A 24,945-nucleotide genomic window follows, 5' to 3' on the forward strand; every position below is an offset into this window, starting at 1 on the left:
CCAGCCAAGATCGGCGGGGGGGAGGGGTTATGTCTCAGGCCCTGGGGGAGAGATGGGCGGGGAGTTCTCAGTGCTCCAGACAGCGGGGGCTGCAGGCGCTCAGCCCCTCGGGGGCAGGGACCCTGGTCTCTAGAGGGGTGGGCTGGGTACCTGGGTCAGCCAGAGGTGAACCGGAGCTAAGGGCTGGCCCAGATGGCTCCACTCTCCCAGTGCACGGCGGGTCATTCTGACCCACCATCTCCCATGTGAACACAGAGCACCCGGCTATACGCCCCCCAGGTGAGACGCTCCACCTGCCTGCTTCTCCCTCGGGGCACAGCACGAGCCCATGGGACAGGTGTGCAGTGCACGAGAGGGAGTGCTCAGGCACGGCGGTGAGTGTTGTGGGAAGACCCCTGGAGCCTCCGCCAGCCTGCACAGCTCCTACAAGAGGCTCCCCACCAGAAGCCCAGCGTCCCGGGGGCTGTTCGGAGCAGGGGACGTGTGCAAGGATCAGAGATCCCTGGCCAGCAGGGAGGGGACCTGTGTGGGGCTGGTGCTGGTGGGTTTGGGGAGCCCAGGCGCTGCGGTGGGGGTGTGGGAGGGCAGGGGGAGAGGGGCAGAAGGTGAGGGAGATCTCACCCTCCCTGGGGAGCAAGGGAACAGGCTGTTCCTTTGGCTGGTGGGCGGCCAGCAGGTGGGAGGGAGGAGGCCCCTTCCCTAGTCACACATAGCGTGTGTCTGCTGCCCTGGGCTGAGAGCAGGCGTGATGCCAGCCCTGCTTTGTGTAATCTGTTATGTAGCCGTCCCAGAACACTCCATTTCCTGTGCGAAGCACACTGGGCTGGCAGGCTGCCATCCGCCTCATCCCTCGCAGGCCCGGGGGGGGGGCCTTGTGCAGCGTGCAGCGGGTGGGTGCCCAGCCTGGGCTGAGGTCCTGAGGGTTAACGTGGGAGGGAAGCAGGGAACAGAGCTACAGCTCAGTTTGCCCTGAGCACAAAGACCCAGCGAGCAGAGGAATGCGAAATACGACCCCCCCGCCCCATCAGCATGCAGGAGTGCAGGCCGAGCCCCAGGGAATTGTCTCCCCCACAGACATCACAGCAAACGGCTGGCAGTGCCACGAAGGCAGGAGCTGTGCAGGCTGGACAGGCTTCCGTTGGTGCCACAGCTTGTCGCCAGGGCAGTGCGTGCCCTCACACACCCACTGGGCACCTTTCCCTGGGGGCTGAGAGAGGAGTGGCCAGGTTGGGCAGCCCTGGGGTCCCTCTAGCCTGGTCTCCGGTGTCCACCCTGGCCAGCCAGCTGCTTGAGAGGAAAGTATCAGAATTGGGGGCGTGGTGCTGCCCACGGTCCTAGCGCCTCCTGGTGGCAGGGAGAGCATGGCGCTGCAGGGTCTTTGGCTCTAATGCCTTGGGTGGCCACACTGTCCCTGTGATGGCCCGTCACCATGTCCGTCTCCCATGCTCGTGGCTGCCAGCCAGGCCACCTGTCTGTCGGGTCCAATGGCTGTAAGCGGCCGCTTGCCAGGCTCAGCCTGGAACCAAGGTGCAAGTGCTTGGCAGGAAGAGGGAGGAGCTACTGGAGCCACAGGGCGTGGTGGCTTCTCCATCGCTGGTCATTTTTCAGTCCAGGCTGGATGTTTGCCTGAATCTCGTCTCAAGGGATAAGTGCTGGGTGGTCCCATGGCACGTGGCCCTTTCTGGCCTTGGACTGGATGAACTCGGAGCCCAGCCCTCCTGCCAAGAGCCAGGCCCTGCCACTATGCCCGCACCCAGCTACCAGTCAGGGGCTATGCAAAAATCCAGGCTTCACGCTCAGCACTGGGAGCCCAGAACTGGACAGTGCTGGGGCCGAGCCCCTGCCAACCGTGGGTCGGGGTCCTAGCCTCTGGGTCTGACACCCCAAGCCAAATGGGGCAGGTGTATTCCCCAGCCGGGCTGGTGGGGGGCCCTGCTGGCTGACGCAGTATGACCATCCAGCCCTGCCTGGCAGTTGCAGGGACTTGTTGGGGGACCGTTTGCAGGGCAGGGGCAGAGCCCACAGGGCTGTCACAGCAGCAGGGCCCCAGTGGGCAGGCAAGTGAGGGTCTCTTGTCCCTTTGCCAGGGGCTAGAATGTTCTAGCCATGAGGCTGAGGCCCCTTTGCAAATCCACTCCCTTCTGGAGCTGGCAAAGGGGGATGGGTTTGTTGTGGCAGGGCCAGGCTGGGAGGCAGGACTCCTGGGTTCTGGCTCTGGGAACCGAGGGCTGGAGTAGTTAGAGCAGTGGGAGCTGGGACCCAAGGACTCCTGGGTTCTATTCCCTGTTCTGCTACTGGCTGACTGTGTCACCTAGGGTAGGATAGTCCCCTCTCTGTGCCTCAGTTTACCTCCCTGAACTACCCACAGCCCGGGGGGACAGCACTTCCTGCTGCTGGGGTGGTCAGGGAGCCCTGGCTCCTCTGCCCTTGTGATAGCCCATGCTGGCCCCAGTGGCGCCTAGCCTGCCCATGTGTCTCTTGCAGGGCTCCTGAGGCTGGAGACAGCGTGGCCACAGCAGCCTGGATGCAGATGGAGGAGGCCGGAGGCACCAGGGCTGCCCCCCTAGTGCAGCCTGGGGGCCCAGAGTCCGCCCCATCGCGGGCAGTCGCCCCTGGCGGGGCAGCAACTGAGACAGCCTTTTCCAGGACCATGCACCTGTACAGCAGCCCTGTGCCTGGGGGCAGCGCTGCCTCCAGGCCCCTGCTGGTGCTGCTGCCCTGGCTTGGTGCCTCGCCCCGCTCCATTGCGAGGTACCTGGAGCTCTACCTGCCACGCGGCCTGGACGTGCTGGTGGTGGAGAGTGACCTGAGCCACTTCCTCTGGCCCCGGCACGGGCTGGCCTACGCGGCCTGCGTGCTGGGCCTGCTCCAGGGCAGCCAGCCCTTCTGCTCCCGCCCGCTGCTTGTCCACGCCTTCTCCCTCGGCGGCTACACCTTCGCCCAGATGATGGTGCACATGAGCCGGGAGCCGCAGCGGCACCGGCAGTTGGCAGAGAGGATCCGGGGCCTGATCTACGACAGCCTGGTGACGGGCAGCCTGGGGGACATGGCGCTGGGTGAGTGGGGTCTGGGCAGGTCCCGTGGGGCAAACCCTCTCTCCAGGCACGAGCCTGGGGGAGAGGACAAATCTTTCACTGTCTCCTCCAGCCCAGCTGTGCTGGAGCCCTGTCAAGCCCGGAGATGTGTGTGGGGTAAGAACGGCCACCCTGGGTCAGACCAATGGTCCATCTCTGACAGGGGCTGGGGCCAGTGTCACGGAGTGTGGGGGAGTCCGGCCCTTCACCCCTCTTCCTGGGACCCACAGTGACTCTTAGCCAGCCAGTGAAACAGAAGGTTTATTGTACAACAGGAACACAGGTTACAGCAGAGCTTGCAGGCACAGTCAGGACCCCTCCACCGAGTCCTTCTGGGCTTTCAGGGTGCTTGGATCCTAGCTAGGATACCCTGAATTCCGCCCACACAGCCCCAAGCCCAAACTCCAACTGCTTCCCTCCTGCCACCCCCTTCCTTTGTCCCCTTCCCGGGCAAAGGTGTTGACCTTTCCCCTCCCTTACCTAGCTCAGGTTACAGGCCCTGGCATCGTCCATCCCCTAAAGTCCTCCCCTGCTCTCCCATCCCCCACACAGACAGTCCCTACTGCATCACATCTCTCCCCCCTTCGAGACTGAACTGAGCGGGGTCACTCTGCCCAGTGACCTGGGGAAGTTCAGGGTCCCCTCTCCGGGACAACGTGTCCGCTGTCAGGTTGGCACTTCCCTTCACATGGACCACGTCCATGTCATAGTCCTGCAGGAGCAGGCTCCACCTCAGGAGTTTGGCGTTGGCTCCTTTCATCTGGTGCAGCCAGGTCAGGGGAGAGTGGTCGGTGTACACGGTGAAGTGTCGCCCAAAGAGATATGGCTCTAGCTTCTTAAGGGCCCACACCATGGCCAGGCATTCCTTCTCGATGGCCGCGTAGCTTTGTTCCTGGGGTAGCAGCTTCTTACTCAGGTACACGATGGGGTGTCTCTCCCCCTTTTCATCCTCCTGCATTAACACCGCCCCCAGTCCCGTGTCTGAGGCATCGGTGAACACCATAAAGGGTTTGTCAAAATCTGGGTTTGCCAGAACTGGATTGCTAACCAGAGCCTCCTTCAGTGCCCGGAAAGCCTCCTGGCACTGCTCAGTCCAGATCACCTTGTCTGGCTTCCCCTTTTTGCACAGATCAGTGATGGGGCCGGCTATGGCACTAAAGTGGGGCACGAACCTTCGATAGTACCCCGCCATCCCAATAAAGGCCTGGACCTGCTTTTTGGTTTGGGGGGCAGGCCAGTCTCTGATCACCTCCACCTTGGCTGGTTCCGGCTTCAGGCAGCCGCTCCCCACCCGATGGCCCAGGTAAGATACTTCAGCCATCCCCACCTTGCACTTCTCAGCCTTTACTATTAACCCAGCCTTTCGGAGTCGGTCTAGGACTTGTTTAACCTGGGACATGTGGTCCTCCCAGGTCTGGCTGAAGACGCAGATGTCGTCAATATACGCCACGGCAAAACTCTCCATCCCCCTCAGTAGCTGATCCACCAGGCGCTGGAAGGTGGCCGGTGCTCCCTTGAGGCCGAAGGGCAGGGTCAGAAACTCGTAGAGCCCCAGAGGGGTGATAAAGGCCGATTTCAGCCTGGCAGCTGCGTCCAGCGGCACTTGCCAGTAGCCTTTGGTAAGATCCATAGTGGTGAGGTACCGAGCACCTCCCAGCTTGTCTAGGAGCTCGTCAGGCCTGGGCATAGGGTAGGCATCAGATACGGTGATGGCATTGAGCTTTCGATAGTCCACACAGAACCGGATTGACCCATCCTTCTTGGGGACCAGCACCACTGGCGAGGCCCAAGGGCTGGAAGACGGCTGGATCACCCCCAAAGCCAGCATGTCCCTGACCTCTCTTTCAAGATCCTGGGCAGTTTTACCAGTGACCCGAAAAGGGAAGCATCTTATAGGGGGATGTGACCCGGTCTCCACCCGGTGGACAGTCAAATTAGTGCGTCCAGGCTGGTTGGAAAACAGCTGTCGGTATAGATGCAGCACCCCTCTGATCTCAGCATGCCGGCCTGGGGTCAGCTGATCAGAGAGGGGAATCGCCTCCAGGGGGGAACCAGCTTTTGTCTCAGGGAATAGATCCACTAAGGGGTCATCTCCCTGCCCCTCCCAATGTCCACACACGGCCAACACCACATTCCCCCTGTCATAGTATGGTTTCATCATGTTCACATGGTACACCGACGGTGATGTGCCCGGTTTGACAGCTCCACCACATAGTTTACCTCATTCAGTTGCTTGATAACCTTGAAGGGCCCTTCCCAGGCGGCCTGGAGTTTGTTTCTCCTCACGGGGATGAGAACCATCACCTGATCTCCGGTGGCGAAGGCACGGGCCCAAGCCGTGCGGTCAGACCAGACCTTCTGCCTCCTCTGGGCTCGGGCCAGATTCTCCCTGGCCAGGCCCATGAGCTCAGCCAGTCTTTCCCGGAAGGTCAGGACATACTCCACCACTGACTCTCCCTCGGGAGCGGCCTTCCCCTCCCATTCGTCCCTCATCAGGTCTAGGGGCCCCCTTACCTGCCTTCCATACAACAGTTCGAAAGGTGAAAACCTGGTAGATTCCTGGGGCACCTCCCTGTACGCGAACAGCAGGTGAGGTAAGTACTTGTCCCAGTCCTGCGGGTGCTGGTTCATAAATGTTTTTAGCATCATCTTTAGCGTCCCGTTGAACCTTTCTACCAGCCCGTTGGACTGGGGGTGATACGCTGAGGCCCAGTTGTGCTGGACCCCACATTTCTGCCATAAGGACCGGAGCAGGGCCGACATGAAGTTGGACCCCTGATCCGTTAAGACCTCCTTGGGGTACCCCACCCGGCTGAAAATTGTCAGCAGCGCATCTGCCACTGTGTCTGCTTCGATAGAGGACAAGGCCACCGCCTCGGGGTAGCGAGTGGCAAAATCCACCACCACCAGGATGTATTTCTTCCCTGACCGGGTCGTCTTGCTGAGGGGTCCCACTATGTCCATGGCCACCTTCTGGAAAGGTTCTTCTATGATGGGTAAAGGCCTCAAAGCCGCTTTCCCCTTGTCCCGGGCCTTCCCCACCCTCTGGCAGGGGTCACAGGATTGGCAGTACTGTCGGACATGGGTAAAGACCCCAGGCCAGTAAAAGTTCTGTAGCAGCCTCTGCTTGGTGCGCCGGATTCCCTGGTGCCCTGCGAGAGGGATGTCATGGGCCAGGTACAACAGCTTGTGACGGAACTTCTGGGGAACCACCAGCTGCCTCCTGATCCCTCATGACTCTACTTCCCCTGGGGGAGCCCATTCTCGGTACAGGAACCCCTTCTCCCACAGGAACCTCTCCTTGCAACCTCTCCTCATGGTCTGTACCGCACTAAGGTCAGCCCGGTCCCTGTGCTTCCGCAAGGAGGGATCTTTCTGCAAGTCGGCCTGGAACTCAGCAGCTGGGACAGGAATGGGGACCGGCTCTCTCTTGCGGGCTGGGTCTGAGGCCGCAGCCTCTCTGCACCGTGCCCCTGGGCGTTCCCCGCTCCCTGAGTTAGGGTCCTGCACCTCAGGTCGAGTACCTTCCCCGTTGTCGGGGAGCAGTGCCCTTTGCCGACTCTGACTACGAGTCACGACCAGGGCACTCTGGGTGTTACTAGGACAGTCCTCGAGGTCCGCTCCCATTAACACGTCAGTGGGCAAATATCGGTGTACCCCCACATCCTTGGGGCCCTCCTTGGCCCCCCATTTCAGGTGTACCCTTGCCATGGGCACCTTAAATGGGGTCCCGCCCCCGCCCATCAGGGTCAGGTAGGTGTCGGGCACCATCCGATCTGAGGCCACCACCTCGGGCCGGGCCAGCGTCACCTCTGCGCCCGTGTCCCAGTACCCAGTGACCTTCCTCCCATTTACCTCCAGGGAAACAATGCACTCCTTCCAGAGGGGCAGCCCCGCGCCCACCCGGTAAACCAAAAACCCGGAGCCTGGAGCATCCACAGGTGGTATGTTGCCAGCCCCCCTTTCCTGGGAATGTAGCCCCTCCTCTGATTGGGTTTTTACCCAGTCCACCCTCTGCGGGTTGGGTCTGCTTGGTCTGTCCCTGAGCTTGGGGCACTGGGCCCATATGTGACCTCGGCCACAGTGATAGCAGCCCATGTCTCGTGGGTCCCCTTGAGTGGGTCGGAGGGACCTGCTGCTGGATGTTCCCCTTTTGGGGGGGTTCTCCATAGGACCCCGCTGGGAGGTCCCATGATGACTCTCTCTCTGCGTTGAGGCAGGCTTGCTCCTTCGAGACTCCTCCCTGCCATCCCCTGCCCGACTGTCCACAAATTGGTCGGCCAGCTGGCCTGCATGCTGCGGGTTCTCCGGCTTCTGGTCCACCAACCACAGCCTCAGGTCGGACGGGCACTGCTCGTACAGGTGCTCCAGTATGAATAGGTCAAGCAGGTCCTCTTTAGTTTGGGCCCCTGCTGTCCACTTGTGGGCATACCCCTGCGCCCGGTTGACCAGTTGTAGGTATGTGACCTCACGGGTTTTACGCTGGCTCCGGAACTTTTTCCGGTACATCTCAGGAGTCAGCCCAAACTCGCGGAGCAGGGCCTGTTTGAACAGTTCGTAGTCCCCTGCCTCCGCCCCTTTCAGTCGGCTGTACACCTCCACGGCTGTGGAGTCCAGTAAGGGGGTGAGAACTGCGATCCTGTCTGCAGGGTCAACCCTGTGCAGCTCGCAGGCATTCTCAAAGGCCGTCAGGAAGGTATCTATGTCCTCCCCCTCCTTACGCCGGGGCAGCAAATGCTTATCAAAGCTCTTTGTAGGCTTGGGTCCCCCCTCACTCACCGCAGCCGGGGCCCCACTGCTCCTCAGCCGGGCCAGGTCCAGCTCATGTTTACGCTGTTTCTCCTTCTCCTCCCGCTCATGTTTACGCTGTTTCGCCTTCTCCTCCAGCTCTCGCCTCTTTAACTCGAGCTCTTCCCGTCTCAGCTCCCTTTCATATTCCAGCCGCCTCCGCTCCACGGATGCCGAGCGTTGCCGGGAGGATCCCCTGCTGGGGGATGAGCTTCGTCGGGAGGATCCCCTGCTGGCCGGGGGGGGTCACGGTGCCCTCGGTATACACTGGGCTCCTCCCCGCCCTTCCCCTAGGCCTAGGAATGGGGGGTCTTGGGAAGCCCTCGTCCGCCGGCTGACCACTCCCAGCGGGGACAGACACTGGTGCCTGCGCTGCATCTTCCCGGCTGCTTCCCTCAGAGACAGGGCTCCGTTCGTTCATGCGGTCTCCCTGCTCCAGCTGGGCAATCAGCTGGTCCTTGCTGAGCCTCCCCGAGCGCAGCCCCCTCTGCTTGCACAGCTCCACCAGGTCACACTTGCGCCGCTTTGCATACATCTTCCTGCTGGGCACTCACAGGCCGGGGTGCTCACCGCTCCCCACGGTTTCCAGGGGGACCCCTAGTGCACCAGCCCTTCTTGAGGTCACCACCTCTCTGCCAGGGTCGAGCTGCAGACTCCTCCGCCCCTGGGACCGCTCGCTGCAATCCCCCGGGGGACCCTGTTACTGCAAAGTCCTTCTCGCTGGGCACACACTCCCAGGGGTTAACCACCCCTTCGTTTTACTGCTCCCCAGTCACTTACTGCAGGAAGCGCCGTCCACGGGGTGCAGTATCTCCCACCGCTGCTACCAGTTGTCACGGAGTGTGGGGGAGTCCGGCCCTGCACCCCTCTTCCTGGGACCCACAGTGACTCTCAGCCAGCCAGTAAAACAGAAGGTTTATTGGACAACAGGAACACAGGTTACAGCAGAGCTTGCAGGCACAGTCAGGACCCCTCCACCGAGTCCTGGGCTTTCAGGGTGCTTGGATCCTAGCTAGGATACCCTGAATTCCGCCCACCCAGCCCCAAGCCCAAACTCAAACTGCTTCCCTCCTGCCACTCCCTTCCTTTGTCCCCTTTCCCGGGCAAAGGTGTTGACCTTTCCCCTCCCTTACCTAGCTCAGGTTACAGGCCCTGGCATCATCCATCCCCTAAAGTCCTCCCCTGCTCTCCCATCCCCCACACAGACAGTCCCTACTGCATCTCAGCCAGGTGCCGCAGAGGGCAGGAGCAGAGGGCAATTATCAGTGATCCAGCCCGTCACTCAGTGCCAGCTGCTGGCAGGTGGAGGTTTAGGACACCCAGAATGCAGGGATGTGTCTCTGCCCATCCTGGCTAATAGCCATTGCTGGACCTTTCCTCCAGGAACGGATCTGGTTCCCTTTGGAACCCGGTTGTAGGTTTGGCCTTCCTAGCATGCCCCGGCACTGCATGCCACAGGGCTAACGGGTTTGTTCTTAGCGTCTATCCATTGTGCATCGCCTCCTGTCCCTGGCTGGGTTGGCTGTCCCCTCTGCAGACACTGCCCAGCAGCCCCCCTTGCTGCCCCAGCTCCATCTGCAGCTTGGGTCCTTCCCTCCCAGGCTCCTGCTGGATTTAGGCTGGGTTTGGTCCAGAACTACCCCTGGGCAGGGAGAGGAGCTGCGCAAACAGCCCTGGGAGGGTGGCATCTGCGAGAGCCAAGAGTCTCGGCAGATGCTGCCCTTGCCCGGGCCCCGTGGTTACAGCAGGGTCCTGGCAAGGGTTGGGCCGTACCCTGGGCGCAGGCCTTACCCGTGTGCCCAGTCGTGGCTGACAGAGGGACACTCAGGGGAATATGGTGCAGCGGGCAGGGAGTCATGGCCCAGCGAGGGCTGAGGGAGCAGGCGGGAGCCCGCTGAAGTCCCAGGGCGGGTCTGCGTCTGGCTGGCGGTTCCCCTGCCCAGTAACCCCCTTCTTTCCCTGTGCAGGCGTGGCTCAGATGAGCAGCTCCACAGCCCTCCGGCCCCTCGTCAGGGGAGGCACCAGGCTCTACTTCAGCCTCTTAGGCTGCTGCACCGTGCGGTACTACAAAGCGGCACAGGACGTGTTCTTCCAGCCGCCGCTTCGCTGCCCCGTCCTGGTCTTCTACTGCTGCAACGACCCCCTGAGCAACCCTGCCCGGGTGCAGGAGCTGCTGGAGAGCTGGAGGGGGGCAGGGATCCTGGTGCAGGCCCAGGGCTGGCAGGACTCGCGCCATGCAGCCCATCTGCGCCAGCACCCCCAGGAGTACCAGCAGGTGCTGCAGGGATTCCTGGAGCAGCTGGACATGGCCCTGCTCCGAGCCAGGCTCTAGCACCTGGGGCTGGGTTGGCCCAGGAGCCCCTCTCACCCGGCCAGGGTGACACGCAGCTGCTGCTGCAGCCAGAGCCCTGCTCTTCCCTGGCAGGCAGGGTGCCCCTGCCATCACACAACATCCAGCTGTGCCAGTCACCTTCCTCAGCTGGCCCTGCCGGGCAGGACAGGCTGCAGGCCATGGGCACATTGCCCAACTGGGTGGCCTCAGAGCAAGGTAACTGCTGCTGCACCATGGACACCCCAGCCAGGGGAGGGGGAAAGCCACTGAGTCCTCTGCCCCAGGGAGGCATGACGGCCATTGCCTGCTGTAGCCCCACCCGCTGAGTGGTGTGGGTGGGGGGAGGCAGATTTCCCCCAGGGAGATTGATGGCAGGGAGGGCATCTGGTGCAGCCCTCCCCTCCCCCAGTTTCACCTCTGCCTGGGCTGTACTGGGACAGGCTGCTGGTGGCTGCGATGAACTTGCAATTCAGCGGCTCCACCTCCCACCAGGACCCAGCTGCCTTTGTGCACCTGCCCCCTCCCGACACAGAGCAAAAGCCCCTTGCAGGGCCTGGGGGAATGGCCAGGCTGAGTAGGGATGGAGGGAGCAGGCTGGATGGGTGCTCTGGGGAGCATTTCATGCTAGTTTCAACAGTTTTTTTAAAGCCCATTTGTAAATTGGTTTGTAATCCCCCTGGACACAGGATCCGGCCCTGCCATGATTCCACAGTGCAGCTGCCACTGGTCCTCCAGCCCCGTGCCCTAGCGCTGCTCAGGCAGGCCCATGGGCCAGGGAGGAGGGGATTACACCCCCCTTCTCCAAAAGGCTGGTGGTTTGCCATAGTGAGGCGAGCTGGAGTCCAGCTCAGCATGCTCCACCACACCAGCCGGTGCCAGGCCCCAATGCTGCATTACTTTATTATTATTCTTCAATACACAATTACAAACACTGGACCCCTGATGTGCAAAGTTAAAGCCTTCCGACGAGTACGGGGGTCGGTGCTGCAGGGGGAGAGGCCGGGACTCACCAGTAGCTGCAGTGACAGAAAAAGGAGATTTAAACTCATCTGGCAGAAACAGCTGCCCAGCCCCGCAGAGCCTAAGGCGGGCTGCAGAGGGGTGGCCAGGACCCCATTCCAGCTTTGGGGGTCACTCCTGTCCCCTGCCTCACCCCAGAGCAGCTGCTATCCCAGAGGGATGTCACCTTGCGGCTGGGCAGGCTGCAGGGGCCCCAGAGCAGCTGCCAGGCGTGCAGTGGGCTGACACCCCGGGGGCTCTGCAGAGGACAAGGACTGGAGGGGAGGTGGCTGGTCCATGGTGTTTGGTCCAGGCTGGAGAGACCCTACTAACAAACAGCCTTGGGGGCAGGGTAAGACAGCCCCTGGGCATCAGAGGGTTAATAGCCGAGGCAAGGCTCAGCCTCCTGGACAAGTTTATAAAATCCCTTAAAGCCCAGGGGCTACTGGTCCAGAGCCAGGCCCGGGCTGTCAGCAAGATCCCGGGATCTCCTGTCACTGCCCCGCTGCAGGGCCAGCAGGGAAGGGGCAGTGCTGGCCCCCCCAGCCTGTGTCCAGCAGCGAGCCCCACTGCAGCACCCTGGTGGGGGGGGACGTGCCACGCCGTTGGCGCAGGGGGAGCAGTGTCCATGGAGGGCAGCAGCAGTGGGGAATGCAGCGGAGCAGGATGTGTGGAGGGAAAGTGGAGTGCGGGGATGCAGGCTCCAGCCAGGCCCTAGCTGCCCGTGAAGATGCAAGTGGGGGCGGGGGGAGCTGGGGGCACTGCTAAGTGCTGAAATGCTCCTGCTCAGCCAGCAGTGGCCCCCCCAGCAGCTCTTTCCAGCACCTGCTCTCTGTTCTGCCCAGTCCTGGGGGCCTGGTTCCCAGGGCCTTGCGCCAGGTGCTGGAGAAACCTGGCTGCCGTCCAGTCAGGGCCAGGTCCTGGCCAACGGCGGCTCCGGGCAGGCGAGACGCTCTTGGCCGTAGTGCAAATCCATCCCTGCGTGGAGAGGTCGAAGCGCTGTCCCGGCGCTGGGAGGGGAGGGCTGGGCTATGGGCGGCGGGCGGCGACCGGGGCAGGGACGTTGGGAGCTGCGCGCTGGCTGCTGCTTCGGAGCCCGTCGTCAGTAAAGCCGCTTCTCGTAACTGGGGGGGAGAAGGAGAGGGAGAGGCAGGGTTAGCGTGGGGCCGACAGCGCCTGCCCCCTGGGCAGGGCTGTGAATTCACCCGCGGTCAGGAGCCCCGGGCCAGACCCAGGAGCTGGCTGAGAGGGTGAGGGGAACAGCTGCTGGCAGGACTTTGTGGCCAGGCCAGCCCCTTCACTCACCATGCCGATACCCGCTGGTGCCCTGACCCGCAGCTGGGCTGGCTGCGCACCTCCACCTCCCAGGGGCTAGGTTCGGCCCATCTCCAGCCCTGCCTGGCACCAGCAGCCAGGACCCTAAACCAGACCTGGCTGGTCGGTTGCCCTCCGCGCGCCCCCTGCCCCCCTCCCCATGGTGGGAATGGCTGATGCTGCCGGGCTAAGCAGAGCCCCACACAGAGGGATGGCTCCCCAGCAGGAAGTGCTCATGCCCTGGGCTGGCACCTGCAGGGCATGTGGTGGTCACTGGCCGGCCGCCTCGCATGGACAATGCCACAGCAGCCACTAGCCAGGCTCCCGCAAAGTGGCCTCATGTCACGAAGGATCCAGAAGCGCTTCCCAGACACAGGTGCACACACTAGGGTGACCATGTCCAGATTGCATAGGGACAGTCCTGACATTTGCGGCTTTTTTTTGTTTTGTTTATTTGTAATGTAGGTGTCTATTCCCCACCAGCTGTCCCAGTTTTCCACACAGGCACTCCTGGTTGTTTTTGCCGATACAGACTAACACGGCTGGCTCCCACGCTGACCCTGTTCTATCTGCTCACCCTAGCTCACAAGTACCACCCGGCAGGGCAAACCCTCTGCTGCTGCAGCTCCGCTGGGCTCACTGCAGATCCAGCACCAGATCATTTGGCCGAGGACTGGCTCCATCCGCCAAGCCACTTAGGAGGAAGTGAGGGAGACTGCCATCGGGGCGGGGGGGGGGGGCAGCACCAGAACCGTGAGGGTCACGCTCTACAGGAGGGGGTGGGCTGCTGGGGGTGGGGAGCTGGCTAACCATCATGAGGGGGCAAGACTTTGACCACCTAACGGTGTAAAACCAACCAGTTTCCCCCAGGCCTGGCAGTCACTTTTCCCCAGGTGAGTGCTCCCCCCTCGTCTCACGCAGCCCTGCTCGCCCCTTCCGTCCCACATTCGGGTCCTGCCTGGGCTGTCCTACAGGATGGGGGATGCAGTCAGAGACACATGCCTGGGGGGCGGGAGTAATATTTATTCACAGCTCTGAACCAGGTCCCATTCCAACATCTGAGCAGCAGCTGGGAGACTCATAGACTCTAGGACTGGAAGGGACCTCGAGAGGTCATCGAGTCCAGTCCCCTGCCCTCATGGCAGGACCAAATACTGTCTAGACCATCCCTGATAGACATTTATCTAACCTACTCTTAAATACCTCCAGAGATGGAGATTCCACAACCTCCCTAGGCAATCTATTCCAGTGTTTAACTACCCTGACAGTTAGGAACTTTTTCCTAATGTCCAACCTAAATCTCCCTTGCTGCAGTTTAAGCCCATTGCTTCTTGTTCTATCATTGGAGGCTAAGGTGAACAAGTTTTCTCCCTCCTCCTGATGACACCCTTTTAGATACCTGAAAACTGCTATCAGGTGCCCTCTCAGTCTTCTCTTTTCCAAACTAAACAAACCCAATTCCTTCAGCCTTCCTTCATAGGTCATGTTCTCAAGACCTTTAATCATTCTTGTTGCTCTTCTCTGGACCCTCTCCAATTTCTCCACATCTTTCTTGAAATGCGGTGCCCAGAACTGGACACAATACTCCAGTTGAGGCCTAACCAGCGCAGAGTAAAGCGGAAGAATGACTTCTCGTGTCTTGTTTACAACACACCTGTTAATGCATCACAGAATCACGTTTGCTTTTTTTGCAACAGCATCACACTGTTGACTCATATTAAGCTTGTGGTCCACTATGACCCCTAGATCTCTTTCTGCCATACTCCTTCCTAGACAGTCTCCTCCCATTCTGTATGTGTGAAACTGATTGTTCCTTCCTAAGTGGAGCACTTTGCATTTATCTTTATTGAACTTCATCCTGTTTACCTCAGACCATTTCTCCAATTTGTCCAGATCATTTTGAATTTTGACCCTGTCCTCCAAAGCAGTTGCAATCCCTCCCAGTTTGGTATCGTCCGCAAACTTAATAAGCGTACTTTCTATGCCAACATCTAAATCGTTGATGAAGATATTGAACAGAGCCGGTCCCAAAACAGACCCCTGCGGAACCCCTTGAGGGGTAACTGCTCTGTCCTAAACCACATTTCCAGCTCCTCCAGAGCCCAGGGAGGCCAAGCACAAAAAGCTAGCAAGGCCTGGCCTGTCACCCAGCAGAGTTCAGAACCCAGTCAGCTCCCTGAACGGCCCCCCAGTGCAAATGAAAGGATCTCACCCCTCACAGAACCAATGCCTGCATTACAGGGCTCACCCAGGGACCCAGCTGGGAAAAGAACCCAGGAGTCCTGGCTCATCATTCCCCTCAGCCTGCTACGCCTCAGAGCATCACACTCACAGCTGGCCCCCCTTATTGGCTCGAGCATGGGGCACTGGCCCCACAGCCCTCTGGGGGGTTGCCCTTGCAAGCTCTCTGCGCCCTGCTCACCCGCTGTGGGGCTGGCGATGCTGGAACTTGTGTCTCTAACAGACACGCATGCTGGACCATGGTTCTGCGGAGGCACCCGCCCGCCCAGCGGCAGGGCCGGCCAGCCCCAGCGCACCGAGGAGAAAGCCAGTCAGCATGCTGGGTGCATGGCCCTGCGGGGCCAGGGCCGCGCGGCCGCGGGAACGTCAGCTCAGCCCCGATGCAAACTACTGTGAACGCCAACAGTGCCTGACCCCCACTCACAGGCAGTGGGCACAGGCTGCCCCCATCACGCAGGGTGTCCATCCCCCCACCCCCAGTACAGCTGCAGGGCCCTTACATCCCTCGGCACAGCCCCTCCCTCCCCACCAGTCAGGGCCCCTCGCCTGGCCCCCCTGCCCAGGCCCTGCCCTCGCACAGGGGCTAATGGCTCAGGACCGCAACCCCTCCAGGGCAGGCCTGGCCAGGGAATCTGCCTCCGACCCCAGTGGTGCCTCTCCACCACCCAGTCCCTCCCAGTACACCCTAGGGCAGGGCCATCCTGTCCGGCACCCCCAGCCACACCGAGCCCTCGGGCCTGACCCTTCCCCCATTCGGAGCCTGCACCCTCAGAAGCCACCCCACAGAGCTGGCACCGCACGCCCCATGAACCCAGCCCAGGAGCCCTATGGTGCACGGACCCCAGCAGCCTCTCAGTCCATTAGCGTCCCCTCCCCCAAACCCTGTCCCCATGCCCCTGGCAGAACCAAGCTCCATCTCCACAGGCCATCGACTCCTGCCCAGACCCAATGCCCAGGCAGCCCCCCTCCAACTACTGACCCCCCAGCAGGGCTCAGCTCCCCGCTCCCCCCTCCCCCCAACAGGGTCTGTGCGCTCTCCTCGGCTGGGACACAGACACCTCTGCAGGGAGCCAGGACATCGGGGTCCCGATGGGTGGGGGGCTTGGGTTCTCCCCCATTCCTGGGGCAGGCCAGGTGGGATTTCATGGCAGGGCCATCACAGCTCGTGGCCCAACAAGTTGAGGCAGGAGCCCCACCTCCCCCAGGGTCCTCGGCCCATGCAGAGGGTGTTAAACCCCCAGCTTGGTGAGGCAGTGACACAGGGGAAGAGCCTGGGGCACGCAGTCGGTTCAGCCCCTTATCTGGATGGAAGCGTCTTTAGCTGGGGTCACGGTGCCCGCTTTCCCCCTGCAGCCCCACAGAGGAACAGCCCCCATCTGCCAGGGGAACTGGATTGTGGGAGCCTGGGCCCCAAACCCAGAGGGGCCCCCCAGACCCAGCCCCCTGCCCCAGTCACTGCTCTACAACTAACTACGGAAAGGAAAGGAGCTGGTTACTTACATGGCAGAAACGTAAAGCTACGGGCGGAGGCATGGGCAGGAAAGAGAGAGAAGGTTACAATGTGTTCCAGTGAGATGGGACCCTCTGCCCGCCCCCCGGCCAGCAGGGAGCCATCCCTTCCCCACACCGCTGGGCACTGCAGCGGTGAGATCCCAACACCGCCGAGACCACGGCCCGGCCGGCCGCCCTCCCACCAGCACCGGCAGCGCGGCACTAGCCAGCCCAACGGGGGCCCTCGGCACCAGCAGCGCGGCACTGCCCAGCCCAACGGGGGCCCTCGGCACCAGCAGCGCGGCACTGCCCAGCCCAACGGGGCCCCTCGGCACCAGCAGCGCGGCACTGCCCAGCCCAACGGGGCCCCTCGGCACCAGCAGCGCGGCACTGCCCAGCCCAACGGGGCCCCTCGGCACCAGCAGCGCGGCACTGCCCAGCCCAACGGGGGCCCTCGGCACCAGCAGCGCGGCACTAGCCAGCCCAACGGGGCCCCTCGGCACCAGCAGCGCGGCACTAGCCAGCCCAACGGGGCCCCTCGGCACCAGCAGCGCGGCACTAGCCAGCCCAACGGGGCCCCTCGGCACCAGCAGCGCGGCACTGCCCAGCCCAACGGGGCCCCTCGGCACCAGCAGCGCGGCACTAGCCAGCCCAACGGGGCCCCTCGGCACCAGCAGCGCGGCACTGCCCAGCCCAACGGGGCCCCTCGGCACCAGCAGCGCGGCACTGCCCAGCCCAACGGGGGCCCTCGGCACCAGCAGCGCGGCACTGCCCAGCCCAACGGGGCCCCTCGGCACCAGCAGCGCGGCACTAGCCAGCCCAACGGGGCCCCTCGGCACCAGCAGCGCGGCACTAGCCAGCCCAACGGGGCCCCTCGGCACCAGCAGCGCGGCACTGCCCAGCCCAACGGGGCCCCTCGGCACCAGCAGCGCGGCACTAGCCAGCCCAACGGGGCCCCTCGGCACCAGCAGCGCGGCACTGCCCAGCCCAACGGGGCCCCTCGGCACCAGCAGCGCGGCACTGCCCAGCCCAACGGGGGCCCTCGGCACCAGCAGCGCGGCACTAGCCAGCCCAACGGGGCCCCTCGGTACCAGCAGCGCGGCACTAGCCAGCCCAACGGGGCCCTTCGGCACCAGCAGCGCGGCACTGCCCAGCCCAACGGGGCCCCTCGGCACCAGCAGCGCGGCACTGCCCAGCCCAACGGGGGCCCTCGGCACCAGCAGCGCGGCACTGCCTAGCCCAACGGGGCCCCTCGGCACCAGCAGCGCGGCACTGCCCAGCCCAACGGGGGCCCTCGGCACCAGCAGCGCAGCACTAGCCAGCCCAACGGGGCCCCTCGGCACCAGCAGCGCGGCACTAGCCAGCCCAACGGGGCCCCTCGGCACCAGCAGCGCGGCACTAGCCAGCCCAACGGGGCCCCTCGGCACCAGCAGCGCGGCACTAGCCAGCCCAACGGGGGCCCTCGGCACCAGCAGCGCGGCACTGCCCAGCCCAACGGGGCCCCTCGGCACCAGCAGCGCGGCACTGCCCAGCCCAACGTGGCCCCTCGGCACCAGCAGCGCGGCACTGCCCAGCCCAACGGGGGCCCTCGGCACCAGCAGCGCGGCACTAGCCAGCCCAACGGGGCCCCTCGGCACCAGCAGCGTGGCACTGCCCAGCCCAACGGGGGCCCTCGGCACCAGCAGCGCGGCACTGCCCAGCCCAACGGGGCCCCTCGGCACCAGCAGCGCGGCACTAGCCAGCCCAACGGGGCCCCTCGGCACCAGCAGCGCGGCACTGCCCAGCCCAACAGGGCCCCTCGGCACCAGCAGCACGGCACTAGCCACCCGAACAGGGCCCACTGGCACCAGCAGCACAGCACTGCCCAGCCCAACGGGGCCCCTCGGCACCAGCAGTGCGGCACTGCCCAGCCCAACGGGGCCCCTTGGCACCAGCAGCGCGGCACTGCCCAGCCCAACGGGGCCCCTCGGCACCAGCAGCATGGCACTGCCCAGCCCAACGGGGCCCCTCGGCACCAGCAGCGCGGCACTGCCCAGCCCAACGGGGCCCCTCGGCACCAGCAGCGCGGCACTAGCCAGCCCAACGGGGCCCACTGGCACCAGCGCAGCACTACCAGGCTGAAGGGGGCCCCTCACCACCAGCATGGCACTACCCAGCCGAACGGGCCCTTGGCACTGCCACAAAGCACCCACCACCATGACCAGCAAGCTTCACTAGCCCAGCCAGAGTAACCCCAGCCTGGCTGCCAAACGGGTCCCTCCCTCCCAGTCACTGTGGGTTTGTGAGCCTTTGTCCGTGTGGACTCCACTCATGGGAGGGGGACACACCTCATGTACAAGGCCCCGGGGGCCATGCAAGTGCCCTGCATAACCTCCCCTGCCGCCACCGGGGGCACGCAGCCAGAGAAGCCTAGACTGCCCCCAGTCCCCTCCTAATCCACGATCTCAGCAGAGAGAGACTGGAAAGAGGGGATGGCGGGCGGGACCCGCGCAGACAGGACATCTTGAAAACCCACAGTTACTGTTCTCTTCAAGTCTGTCCACCTGGATCCCATCACGGTGACCAGCTGGCAGGTCCATGGGAGTCCTAGCAGCTCTCCTGAGAGTGGCACCTGATCCCCACACTGGCGTGTAGTGCCTGGTAAAGGCATGTGCTGCGTGCCGACAGGCTGCCCCGCCCTTCGCAGGGATCTCTCCAGCATGCCGAGGCTGCCTGGCCATGAGCTGAGCAAGCCCGGACGCTGGAGGAAAGGCGACTTCTGTGCGCTGGTAACAAACTGCACCGCGCAGTGATCCACGTGGCTACCTCTGGGAGGAGGCACCGGAGTTTTCATAGCCTCCCCCAGCGCTGTGAAGAAATGGGAATTTCCGGAATGGCTTTGGCCTGCATGATAAACAAGGGGTCTGCAAACCCTGCGACGTGTGGAGCTTGGTTTGGGGGGGTGTAACGGCACGGACTCACCTCTGCGGGCGCCTCCTGCTGGCTGCTCCAGGAATTAGCTCAGTACAGCTCCGGAGCACCTCTGCACGGGGTGTCTTGCCCCTTGTCCGCTCCACTCCGCTGTTTGGGACTCGCGTTGCTCCCCCACTCAGCGGCGTGCTCTTCAGGAGGCTGCCCTCCGGCAGCCCCCATTACTTCTTTCTCACCCCCCTGCCGGAGGTCAAGGCAGTCCTGTGGCTTGCTCCTACCGCAGGGGCCAACCACAACCCAAAGTCCGGCCCCTCACTTCAGGGGCAAGTTGCAGTCTGTATCGGTCATGCACCTCCATGGCCAGGTGTGGTGCAAGGGGGGGTCCCAGGCGCACCCGCTACTCTAGGTCCCGACCCAGGGACCCTCCAGCGACAGCCTCTCTGCCCTCCTTCTCTCTCCTTGTCTGCCTATCGTCCCTGGGGCACTTCCCCTGGGTCTTGCACCTTCTTGGCCCTTTCTGGTAGGGTAACAGGCCAGAGCTCCCTCTCCAGTCCCCTGAGCCTGCCCAGCACTGCTCGCTCTCAGGTGCTATCCCTGGGAGCCAGTCCTCCTCCCCTCTGCTCCGCTGGGCAGCTCTTTATATCCCGGCTGCCCCAGCAGCTGCCTCCTAACAAGCCTCATCCTAATTAGCGGCAGGTTTCCACAACCTCCCTGGCTGCCTCTGCCCCACCCCCTGCTGGAGCGAGCCACCTGCCCAACTACCAGCCGCCTGCAGAAAATGGGTTAACGTAGGCCAGAGAGGCTGTGCGGACAGGCAGCCAATCCCAAAGGGCCTGCAGGCAGCCAGTCAGGGTCAGGCTGAGCCCTACATAAAGGCTGCAGCACAGAGGGGAGAACAGTCTTCCCCTGACCAGCAATGGAGGACCCTGGATAGAGCAGTGCTAAGCAGGGCTGTGGGAGCTCTGCTGACCTGCCAGACTACAGGCCTTGAAACAAGGGCTGAGTGGGGGCTAGGGCTAGGGGAAGTGGCCCAGGGGAGACAGGCAGTGACGGGGAGTGGAGGAAGGCAGCAGTGGCTGCCACTCGCAGGTCCCCGGGCTGGGTCCCTCCTTGCACTGCACCTTGCCACGAGGGAGTGTGGCCTGTGGACTGCACCTTGTCTCTGAGGTAAGGGACTAGATTTTGGGGTGGCAGGTGGCCATGAAGGCAGGTGTAGACTACGAGTGCTGATATACCCCAGGAAGGGGGGAGAATGAAGCAGTAGGCACTGCTGGAGGGCAGCGTCCTGAAGAGGACACTGTGGTCCAGAGCGCGACGCGTGTCCCGGTGGTGGAGACAACACAGCAGAGCAGACAACGGGTGAGACACCAGCCAGCAGGAAGTGCTCCAAGGCTGGAATGCGCTAATTCCTGGAGCAACCAGCACGAGGCGCCGTGGTGGCGAGTCTTGAGCCCGTTACAAGGTCAATCACCCAGTTCCAATGAAAAGTCAGCTGCCTCCTGGGTGCTGGGACCCAGCTAACTGCTGCCACAGGCAATAGCCGCCAGGAAGGTGTTTTACCAGCTGGGATGGTGGAGAGAACCCTTCGCCAAGGGTTCAGAGGAATGGGTCCACAAGGCCCAAGGAGCACAGGGCTCACAAATCGGGGACCAGGCCTGGGTCAGTCCTTTCAGGAAGTCTGAACCAGTGGGCTCGAGGAACTCTGTATGGGCTCGTGCTGGATGGTGGAAGGCTGTCTGCAGAAAAGCGGATCCCACGGTGAGGTCGGATAGCTGGAGTTGAAGGACGGAGTGTGAAATCTTGGGAAGGCGGGGTTCTGATAGATGAAACCAGGCTGTCAAGCCAGATACAAAATCTTTGCCAGTTTGATCTTGTAGGGGGCCTCCCGTCCTGTGTGGCTTTCTTGTATGGTTCTCTAGAGCCATCTGCGGCTGCAGGGCTCCGCCACCTTCCACGCCATCAGCGGTACAATCTCTGGGTCTGGCTGAGGGATTGGTGACAGGTCAGCATCTGTATGGACGGGAGCAGCTGCAGCAGGTCTGTTAGCTGATGCTGGCTGGCCCACTAAGGGGCTATGCATGTGACTGCATCCTGCCTCGTCTTCCTTCCCGCCCTGGGCATTGGGGGTGGGGAGGCATAGAGGGCATGGAGCAGGCTTCCTGGAGGGACCCTGGGCTGGTGCTCTGGGGCCGAAGAGAAGGCGTCCGTTGTTCCTATTGGGGGTGAGCAGTCTATTGCCCCGTCTGTCGAACACAGGTCTGAGAACACAGGAGTCCTTCAGTGACACACATGCTGGGCTCAACACTGTCTGCCCAGATTGCGATGTACTCCTGGGAGGAGGAGGAGAGCCACGGCATTTAGTCCATGCAGCCAGTCCCCCCTCCCCTGCTGGATCAGCGGCTGACAGTGGGTACCCCCACCTGCCATGGAGGGGCCGTCCGTCCGTCCGCATCTGCAGTGTGGTTCCTTTCAGCACTGTATTAATGTTCTGCAGCCAATGCAATTGCCCTGACTTCCAGCCCACTGACATGGGGTCAGGACTCTTTCTGGGCATCTGCAATCACTCTTTGGAGGAGTGCCTGATTCCCTCTGTAGACTGCCGGGGGTTCGGCCAGCCATCAGACCCAGGAGGTGAGCGTCCATAGGACGCTCAGCCAGCCCAGGGAGAGAGGAGGTGACCTCTGGCAAGCGGCGTCACATCTGTGCTTGGTGCCACGAGACCCAACACTCAGACAGGGTTTTGCTGTCCGATCGCGGATGTGAGTGTCTGGGCCCAAGTCCCTGTGCATTCTGTGGGTTGGGCAGGACTGAGGGGGTGACCTGCCATTCCATACTCATTCATAACTCAATTCTTTGGTCTCTCTGTTTGGGGAAAGAGGAGCTGCACTGCGGGTTGCCCTTATGGTGAGGTGCAGGCGGTCTTGGACTCCAGTGCCAAGCTCCCAGCTGGTGCCAAACTGTTTGCAGGCCCGAAGGCGGCTAGCCGAAGGGGCTGCAGACAGTTTCTGGGTACCAGCAATAGGAGTCTCCAGCAGGGAGTCCCTACTTACAGGGCACGGGAGGAGTGGGAGCTCAGGGAGGAGAGCCCCTTTTGGGGGCCAGAGACTCTTTCCCCTCACGGCTCACTCCAGCAGGGACAGCATTACACGAGCATCCCCGGACGGGCGGGTTCTGGCGGAGAAGGACCAGCAGTCTAGGACACGGCTCCCACCCCAAGGAAGCGACCCTGGCTGGCCCAACATGAAACGGAGTGAGTTCAGCGACAGACACGGTGGGAAGCCAGGGAGATTGGCTTGGCCATGAGGTCGGAAGGTGCCTGCAGCACCAGGAACAGTCGGGGAAGGAAATAAAATGAAGAAACACTAAAAGGAGCTGGCAGCAGAGTGTGCCTCAGCAGAGCCTCCACTAACAGCTAACCGGGGAGGGCAGAAATCTCCAAGTGCCAGCAGGCCCGGGGCGGAGTGACTGGAGGAACCTGACTGCTCGCTTTGAGAGAACAGCATCTCCCCTTTGCCACCAGCTCCCTCCGTCTGGCCACGCCTGTGCAGCCGATCAGTGGACACGACTGCAGGGAGCCACAGGGGAGTGGGCAGGCGCCGCTGGGCTCCATCTCGCTGCCGTGGAGGGTCAGAGGGGGATGAGGGCCAGCCAGGGCTGCTCTGCCCTCGGGTGGGAGGGCGGATGAGAACAGGCTGCAGGTGCAGCCAAAGATCCTGATTTGCGCAGGAGGTGCTAGAAATGGGACCCGCACAGCATTCCCCCAGCCGCAGGAATCCCCCGCGCATCATCCCATGCGAGCGCCAGCAGCCCCCCAGGCAGGGAGCCCGGCCCGGCGAGGGGTGGGGACAGCACACGGGTTAACGCCAGCAAAGGCAGGGGAGGGCTGAGCCCGTGCCATCTGCTCTAATCCCCCCAGGCAGGGCAGGGGCTGAATTCAAGTCTCAGCCAATGAGCAAGGAATGGGAAGACAGACAGGCCAGCCAGCCAACCAGCATGGCTATCTCCACTATAGCACAAGCCCCACCTCATCTAAGCACACGATCCTCTGCAGAACTAGGAGTATTGGCAAAAGTGCTGATGCCACGATCTGGGCAGGAGCATCCTGGTACCTCCCTGCTGGGAGAGGTCTGGGGAGATGGGTCCAGCTGCCCTGAGGTGTAACCCCCTCCACGCTGAAGGCTGAAAGCTGCTGACAGCCAGGCCACGGGCAAGTCCCTGGTTACCTGGGGACACTCCCACGGCACCAGTGTGCCCGGGTCGTCTGGGTGCAACAGACCATGCCCTGAAGGACCCGCGTGGATTCTCTAGCCTGCTCCGTCAGAGTGCTAGCCTCTCCGCACGCTGGGCTCGAGGGCTAGTCTAGGCCACGAATCTAGCCCGTTCTCCCCTCCCCACACACCCACACCCCGGTTGCAGCCCTGCTCTCAGGCCCGTCCTTACAAGCCTGAGTTACCGAAGGGAGAATGCAGGAGAGGAAAATGGAGTTCTTCCCTTAGAGAGGGCTTAGAAAGCCCAAGAGAAAATTCCATAATCAGCCGGCCACGCTCCAGCCAGGCTGAGCACCCCTCTGAGAAGCCACAGCATTCGCTGACGGGCCTGTCCCTGAACAGACATTTTGCAGCCTTCATTGCAGCCTTTTGCCTAGGACTCTGCCTACGTCTGATGATACCTCCGAAGTGATCAGTGTCTGTTCTGGCAATGGGACGCTGTTCCTCCCCAGACCCTGCCTGGATGCTAGACTGGACTCACACCCAGACCCCCAGCCTTCGGTCCCTCTGCTGCTTCCCCCACGTCCCAGCTGTGCTTGTGCAGACTTTGCCAAGTGAGTGAAACTGAACGCTCCTCCTGCCTGGAACGCATCAAAGGCCACAGCCTTCCCACAGGCCAACAGATGAAAGACACTGGTGTTTCCGGGCCACGCCCTGTATCTCCCGGATACGCTGCCTGATTCGCCCCCCCCACGCCCCAAGAGTGCTCAGCGCGGGGCTGAGATCACACCGCTGGCCTCGCAGGCCGATCGCTTTGGCTGAACAAAGTCAGGGTAAAACATCGGGTCTCTATTGGTGCTCACTCTGTGCTTCCTGACCTGGGAGCCATCTGTTGGCAGCATGTTAACTGGGGCGCCTGGCATGCGACCACGCAGCCTCTGGCCCAGAAACGGCCTCCAGAATTCTCCGAGCCTGAGTGCCCGGGCTCAAGGCAGAGCTCTGTGTGCCGGGCACTGCAGGCTGCGCTCTCTGTATGCAGGGTGGATGGCCACAGGTCTGTTCACGATGGCTCTAGCAAGTGGCTCTCACCCACCAAAGCCATCTGGTCTACTTAGACTGTAAACTCCTTCGGGCAGAGACCCTCTGCTACCCCCAGTTCATACAGTGCCTAGCGCAAGGGGCCCTGATCTCAGTTGGTCCTTAGGCACCACTGGAATAAACATGAGTTACAAACAGCAGGCAGGTGATGCCGTGATGGCTCCAAGCGTCCTAGCTACCATCCACTGTCCCTTGGGCAGGGGGCTGCTAACCCAACCCCTCGGGGTCCCACTGCTGCTCAGAGAAAGACCACACCCCAGGGCAGATGCAGGAGCAGGGAGCCAAAGCATCGCCCTGTTGTGAAGGGGAGAACCAGGAAGGCAGCAGACAGGTGAGCATTTGGGATCTGCTCCCTCACAGACAGTGCAGGGGGCTGTCAGATTCACACTGCCCAGCGACAGTCCCCAGCACTACATGGGAATGGCTGTTTGCCCAGCCCCAGGACAGGCCAGACCTGGCCTCTTGGGGCATCTGAGGGGTCAGTGACGTC

The 24,945-nt window shown here is 62.4% G+C and overlaps 2 protein-coding genes across 5 annotated transcripts in view; one reads left to right on the top strand and one right to left on the bottom strand.

The window, feature by feature from the left end:
- Nucleotides 1-2,464: 2,464 nt before the first annotated feature.
- Nucleotides 2,465-10,967, top strand: LOC115637841 (transmembrane protein 53-like). The gene is made up of 2 exons (XM_030539474.1): nucleotides 2,465-3,056; nucleotides 9,830-10,967. Exons 1-2 carry the CDS (start codon nucleotides 2,525-2,527, stop codon nucleotides 10,192-10,194), a joined length of 897 nt encoding a protein of 298 aa, XP_030395334.1. The 5' UTR covers nucleotides 2,465-2,524; the 3' UTR covers nucleotides 10,195-10,967.
- A 100-nt stretch (nucleotides 10,968-11,067) lies between these two features.
- Nucleotides 11,068-24,945, bottom strand: part of IMPDH1 (inosine monophosphate dehydrogenase 1) — a 50,356-nt gene continuing 36,478 nt past the window's right edge. For all 4 annotated transcript variants that reach the window (XM_030539218.1, XM_030539138.1, XM_030539310.1 and 1 more), the window contains one exon: nucleotides 11,068-12,317. In XM_030539218.1, coding sequence (XP_030395078.1) covers nucleotides 12,296-12,317 — 22 coding nt within the window. In that variant the 3' untranslated portion in view covers nucleotides 11,068-12,295. The remainder of the gene's footprint in view (nucleotides 12,318-24,945) is intronic.

This window comes from Gopherus evgoodei, chromosome 1, assembly GCF_007399415.2.
Source record: "Gopherus evgoodei ecotype Sinaloan lineage chromosome 1, rGopEvg1_v1.p, whole genome shotgun sequence".
NCBI classification, from domain to species: Eukaryota; Metazoa; Chordata; order Testudines; family Testudinidae; genus Gopherus; species Gopherus evgoodei.

What these genes read in the sequence shown, in the direction of transcription:
- LOC115637841 (XM_030539474.1), top strand. Translation starts at nt 2,525, where the DNA reads ATGCAGATGGAGGAGGCCGGAGGCACCAGGGCTGCCCCCCTAGTGCAG. An exon ending in CCTGGGGGACATGGCGCTGG is followed by an intron (nt 3,057 to 9,829) that starts GTGAGTGGGGTC and finishes TTCCCTGTGCAG; the next exon opens with GCGTGGCTCAGATGAGCAGC.